This window comes from Contarinia nasturtii, unplaced genomic scaffold (genome assembly GCF_009176525.2).
Source record: "Contarinia nasturtii isolate CC-2019 unplaced genomic scaffold, AAFC_CNas_1.1 Cnas_scaffold_864, whole genome shotgun sequence".
Classification (NCBI taxonomy): Eukaryota; Metazoa; Arthropoda; class Insecta; order Diptera; family Cecidomyiidae; genus Contarinia; species Contarinia nasturtii.
Window position 1 is genome coordinate 1,551,053 of NW_022198211.1, and position 6,992 is coordinate 1,558,044.

The 6,992-nt window shown below is 34.8% G+C and overlaps 1 protein-coding gene across 1 annotated transcript in view; it reads right to left on the reverse strand.

Annotated features, from left to right (window-relative positions):
* Window positions 1–6,778, reverse strand: part of LOC116342474 (zinc finger protein rotund-like) — a 27,790-nt gene extending 21,012 nt beyond the window's left edge. Inside the window, exon 1 of the mRNA XM_031770108.1 lies at window positions 5,115–6,778. Coding sequence (XP_031625968.1) covers window positions 5,115–5,525 — 411 coding nt within the window. The 5' untranslated portion in view covers window positions 5,526–6,778. The remainder of the gene's footprint in view (window positions 1–5,114) is intronic.
* Between the last annotated feature and the right edge of the window lie 214 nt (window positions 6,779–6,992).

Below are 6,992 nucleotides of genomic sequence, written 5' to 3' on the forward strand. Positions count from 1 at the left end.
AGAGAGAGAGAGAGAGAGAGAGAGAGAGAGAGAGAGAGAGAGAGAGAGAGAAAGAGGGCAACGAAATACACAGATGCACACACACAAGACCGCAACCTATAAATAGAGATGTTGAATTGTAAAACAATTAATTGTTTCGTCATCAGATTGTTTGTTGATTTTATTCGGAATTCGATTTCCGCCGGCACAAAACTCGCTCATTCAATGTGTCACGCCACTTTACCGCCGCAAGTGTAAACGGAATTTTTTTTCGTCTATTTATGTAATAAAGTTGTTCACATTTCATACAAAATATTACACACATCACGGTGCATGTTGTTGTGTTTTTTTTCCTCTTCGTCTCTGTACCACACACAATAACTCATGTACTATTGAGAGTGTTCGTGCTTCATGTTCGTGCTTATGTTGTTTTTTTTTTTCTCGCTTTTTAATCAAATAATGACAAGTAACACAAAAATTCACATTTTATTTGCACAGAGTTCGAATTGTTTGAGTTTGTAAATTAATTGAGGCTGACACTTTGTGCCAGGCTTCGGCAAAACACAAAAGCACAAAACAGACCAAATAAATACAACAACTGAGAGAGAGAGAGAGAAACAACATGACAAAAAATATGGTGTTTCATGAGGAAAAAGAAACACATTGAACACAAAAATATTACCGCTCTTTATTTTGTTCTGTCACATGTGACCAAGCTAGCAACAGCTTATTTTTTTTCTACTGCTGCCCAGAAAGTTTTCATTCTCCCAAAAAGTGAATCGTATATTATATGCGCAAAACTATTATCTCAACCATATATTCATTTGGGATATATTCCATAGAGAAAAGAGACAGCAAAAAAAGCATATAAAATTGATGGTTTTTACATAAAGAGTTTAAAATAAATGCGATGCGATGTTAATTCAAGTCGATCACGGATGTAAATTAATATTCCCATCGATTGATAACACTTTGGAAAATTAATTGAGTCAAGCGCGCGTACACACACAAACAAAATGCAAAATTTCTGCGAATTAAATTCTTTGAATTATTCTAGCTAGTGCGAGTGACGGAGATCGATAGTTGCAGATAAAATAGCAGCTGAAAACATGGTACAAGCGTAAAAACACTGAAAATAACATAGAGTAAGAAAGAATGTATGGCCAATAATGGAATCGTTTTTGGAGTCTATCATCGTGTTTCTACTGACTTTTTGCAGAAGCAATTAGTCAGTCTAAGTTCGTCACCAGATACAAACTGAAACTGTCTTCATAATGACTGGTTTTTCTCAAAAAATTGATAAATAACACGTGATATATTCGTGAAAAACGATCAAAACAGAGCCGAAATTGTTTCTGTTAGAGCAGAAATCCCAAAAGTGATTCAGAATAATGCACGAGAGAAAAAGAAATATATATGGATGCGAATGACAAAGTTTCGTGTGCTCTTCACCAAAATTGGATATTTTCGTGTTTCGCATAATAAAGTTGAAGAATCAAGCCGAAAAAATGAATGTTTGCAATTTGCTTGTGAATATGATTCTTTTTTTTTCGTGGACGAATGAAACGTGCGCACGTTAGTATGTTTTCTTGTTCTTGCATTTTGCCATATCCGCGCGCACATAGCACTAAAAATTGAACACTTTTATTCAACTTCTTCATCGACAGCTTCGTGTTTTGCGTGTGTTGCAGATGTCGAATTTTTTTTTCTTTCAATTCAAACGAAAAACTGGAGAAGAAGCAGAAAAAAAACAACATACACACGACTTTGCCGATTACAACACACCAACAAAACGAAGAAAAAAAATATATGTAATAAAACGAAAACGAGAATCGGAATAATACACGAAGTCTGAAAGCGCCTCCGACATATAATCGCGTATGAATGTTTTGTGTTTGTGCACACTTTAACACATGCAATTCAAGAAATCGCAGTTTAAAATCGAGACTCTCGTTTGCCATCGCAAGCAAGCAAAGCAGTCGAAGCCAACAGCTTTGTGGCAAAGTTACAAGAAAATACGGCGAATCGTTGTTACTATTGCTGCTGCTGCGTCGTTCGAGGCAGCCAAACATTTTTTTGGTTCTTGTCGAGTTTTATTTGCACGTATGTAAAGCAATAATATGAAATGCTCAAGAGGCACTTTTAGCACACACACATACACACACAGCCATTTTTTCTTCTTCTCTCGGATACATCGTCGCTTCGTACGAAAACGCAAACAAACATTTCAATGGAACAAATAAACTCTCTCAAATTTGAGTCTGTCGCTCTCGCTTGCTCTCTACGCGTACGATGTCATGAAGCGCGCGCAAAAATTGCACAATTTCATACATATAAAAAAATGAAATGTGTGTGATGTGTTTCTCAGCCCAAATTCACTATTGAATTTAGCATTCGGAGAATGTCATAAATGAATGCGAGAAAGCATCCAACTTGAATTTTGTTTATTAAAATTCAGTACGGTGTTTTTTTTTGTTCGTCATTTTCTCAAACGAAAGCTTGGTAGATGAGCATTTTTGTGATTACAATTTTGGCTCGGCTATGCATCTTCAAATGAAATTTTTTGGTGAAGATATTCGCTTTCGTATAAGCTTCAAAAACTTGTTGAGAATTAATTTGTTGGTCGCACAATCGCTTTAGTCGGGCAAACATTTTTATTTCTTGTTAAATCAAGTAAATTACACCATATGACCACTAGACGCCGTCCACTTAAATGGACTTTTATCGTCGACGTCGTTTGTTGTTTTTGTTTCGTTTGTGAGTGCGAGGCCTGTTTGCTGTCGATTCATCACAATTTTTCGTAAGTCGATAGAGTTGTTTGTTGGAAATTGCAGCAGTGCATAAACGAGTTCTTTTTGTTCTCATTTGCTGAGCTGTACAGTACAATGTTCATTGGATTTTCGTGTATATGTAACTATCTTTATGCAATGGATGATGGTAGTTGTGCGCGAGCGATGTTTGGCTTGCCGTTTATTATTTTTTTATTTTATTTTTCTTTTTCGTTCAACCAACTACCGATGTAAAAACGTGATTATTTTAGTAAACAGTAATACCTGTATGTATGGTTTGAACAATGCACATACACACCTATACACACACGTACAAATGGAGTAAAATGAAAAACTAAATCACTCGCACACGGTTAAGAAGCAAAGAACGGCTTAACACAGTAAATTCGTCTAGAAAACATTTTAAAATATGGAAGTAAAACGCCCAACTGAATCGACTTTTATCAAAAATAATTGTAGCGTTGGAACAGTGCATGGATATATAAACAACTACTTTGAACGATTCAAAGATGCATGAACAAGAATGTATAGCCTTCGAGGTAGATTTTGTGAAGAAATCATCACTGTATCAAATCAAATTTGGTGTACAAAAGTGATCAGACATCATATGCCAGCGAGCAAAATTGAAGAATGAACAAGAAAAATATATATGCGCTCGCTCATACACGATGGAAACGCATCAACATAAACTTCACAATAAATAAATGAGGTAGAATTTCATAAAATAGGTATACATATTTTTTTCATCGTTCATCGTCGTCGTCTTAGTCGTTTAACTCAAAAACTCTCGATTTTCTTATACATGGATAGAGAAAAAATGTGTACTTGCAAGCATTGTATGAGCTATACACTTGAATATGTACATGTTATGATCGCGCCGCACTTGGAGACGGTGACGACGACCGTATCACAGTCGAATTGGTTGTCGTTGCCGCAACAAACATACATAGCAGTTAGAATAAATGACGCTCGCACACACAAACATTCAATCTACTTGTGATGGCAATGTGTACTACAGAGAGACACGAAGAATTTTCGATTTCGATTCATGACGGAGCGTTTATAAGCAGAATGAACCCATTGCATGTATATATTGAATTGTGTTGTTGCCACCGTCTCCTTCGCCGTCGTCATTGCTGCTGTCTATTGCCTGCATTTGTTGTTGTTCTGCTACTTCTAAGCTTGAACGAACCGAGTAAGAAAAAATGATTTTTGGTTGGCGTATATGTACAAGTGCGGAAGAAAACGACTTTTTTCGTGTTGCTATTGTCGAAAAGTGTACCAACGACCACAATAAAGACAGAGGGAGAAGGAACAATATATCGTTTATCAAATAGCAAAATATCAAATGCGCGAATTTACCGATGACACAAAATTATATACCACACACATTTTATGCCTTAAACATGATAGACAACGTAACCCAGAGAGAGAGAGAGAGAGGGACTAAAGCGAAAAAAATCGTTTTGAAGAAATTCATAAAATATGAACATAAGACGTCGTCGTATTTGCCGTCGCTGCCGCAAACAGAGCCCGAAATTGATATGAGAGCCAATATGCTAAGGCACTGTTTTCAAGACTCTTGTGATAGGCACTTTAAACGAAGGAAATTTAAGTTATATATATTTCGAAAGGAGAATTACATAGCAACAACAATAACAAATAGCAGAAAAGTGCTATCAAGAGAAAAATGTTATGAGAAAAAAAGCGTTGTCGACGGGGTAAATGCGCCACACCGTACATCGATTGGGTACTTTTAAAAAAACGAAAATCGAAATGTAGCAAAATGAAGAGAAAATATGGATTTTCTTCGGTAGTAAGAGCCGCATTAAAAGAAGGAAAATCGACGGTGACAAGGAGATAATGTAATGATGATGAAGATGAAATAAATTTCCACTTTTCTTGTTTAAGACGTGCCTGCAGAAATCTCTCGACTAAGGCAACATTCCAGATGAGCATACTGAATCACGGTATTTTTGGATCGAAGCGCTCGATTTATATTTAATTTACTAACATCATTTACTTTTTTTCGTAATATTTTCTTCGGATATTCTATCGGGCGATTAATATTAATATTTTGAAGTTGATGCACGTACGCTGAATACTTATTTATCTTGTGTATGTATGTTCCAAAAAATGGATCCAGAACAAATAGAAGACGTTTCGATGCAAATATGACATGATTCGAAATGGATTTTTTCTCTTTTATTGTGAAATACTTCTTTAATTAACACTTGTAAATAAATGTCACTTTTAGAAAAGAAAAAAAATGGACAAAAAAACAAACAAACAAAAATTTAAGAATCTAAATAGAAGAAAAAGTTCGGTTGAAAATCAAATATTTACCTTAGTTTCAGTCATTTGTGCATCATTGTTTGAGAGCGGTGTTGGCGGTGTCGATGGTGAGCTGTATGCTTTTTGATCTTGTTGATGAGATTGATGTTGGTCGTGTCGTCCAATGTCAACATTGTTTCGTGCATTTGTGTTGTTATTATTATTGTTGTTATTGTTATTACTGTTGTTCACATCATTGTTGACGCGTCCAACTAAATCGATGCCATTTGCCAATTTATTGTAGTCCAACCGATCAATTCCATGATTTCGTAAATCGCTAATAAATGGTTTATAGTCGTGCATCAATGATGCACGAATGTCGGTGCCCATCGTTCCCAATTGTAGAACGCCACGTTCGTTCATCGAACGCAGCTGATCGATCGATCGATGGATGTGACTGTAGTCTCCAGGTATTTCCGCCATCAGAGGTGAGCTATGATGATGATCGAGCCCAAAACCGGGCGGCTTATATTCAATTGTACGACCCTCCAGTTTAACGACCAACTAAAACTCTTTCAAAAATCGTTTGTTCTCGGTTTGTTTGCTTTTTTTCTTTGCGCGTTGCTTTCGCTTCACTCGAATTTTGTTCAAAAGATTTAAGATTTATCACCGGACAAAATAAAAATCGCTCCAAAATATTGTCACTTTTTCGCGATTATTCTTACCATTTGACGGTAATTAACACGTGATTCAGTTATTGTTCATGAAATCCGAAAAAAATATGTGTTCGGATATAGTTCAGATGAAAAGGCACTCTATATCATGTGTTTATTTCTTTTGTATGAAAAAAAAAGTTCTATCGAATGTCACACGATTTTTTTTTGTTGCTTTCTTTATCAAGTTCTCTCAAACAATGGAGTTTATAACACGCACCAAATAAAATAAAATAAAATAAAATAGTTTTCAAGAATGTTTTGCACAATTAATGAGCGTAAAATTCGACCATTCGGAATAATCAATGAGCGAATAAAATGTTTCTTTTTCGTTTTATATAAAAAGTACTTCAAAAGTCATTCGATGAATTTGCGTGAACCGAACTAATTTCAAAAATATTTTTTTGTTTGACGAGGAAAAATTTGGTGCACTTATTTCAAAATAGAAACAATTTGCAGGTATATAAACATTTCATATCAATCTTCAGAATGAGCAAAAGGAATGCTTTTAAAAAAAATGTTGGTCGAGAAAATGAAATCTTAGTCAATGATTTTTTGTTATATATTCGTGCACGCTGTTAAGCCACCGCTGCTAATGTCGATTCATAGAAACGCGGATATTTTTAGACGCGACCAGAAAAAAAATTATAGACGCGCCTCATAAGATAACCTCGCCAGTTGTTCTTTTTTTATTGTGAAATTTTCAGTTTTTTTTTTGTTTCTGCTCTCGGTTTCTCGCTGAACGCACATAAAAATATGAATGTTTTTTGCTCGCGAATATCTATTCGCGCCACTGTTCAAGTTTATGTTGTGATCACCGCTAATTCACTTTTTTTTATTTGGCGGAAAAAAATGTTTTTTTTTCTTCGTTCACATTCAAACAAATTGTTACGATTTGTGTCCGGCTTAATTGTGTTACAATTATTAAATGCTAAAGTATTTTGATTTTTTTTATTCAAAACACCACAATGTATTATTCAATTTATTCATCACAATGCGTCGATTTATTTATTTCATCGATGTTTAAACACAGCAAAAAAAATTATTTGTTTTTATTTTTATAATTAATTTTGGCGCCAATTTTAATTTTTTTTTATTTTAATTTTTTTTATATTACACACAATTCAAAAAAATAATAATAATTTGTATCTGTACGTTGATTGAACTACCACCGATTCATTGAATAGAGTGCGGTGAAACGAACAATCGAATCAAAATCCAAAGATATACCAACGGG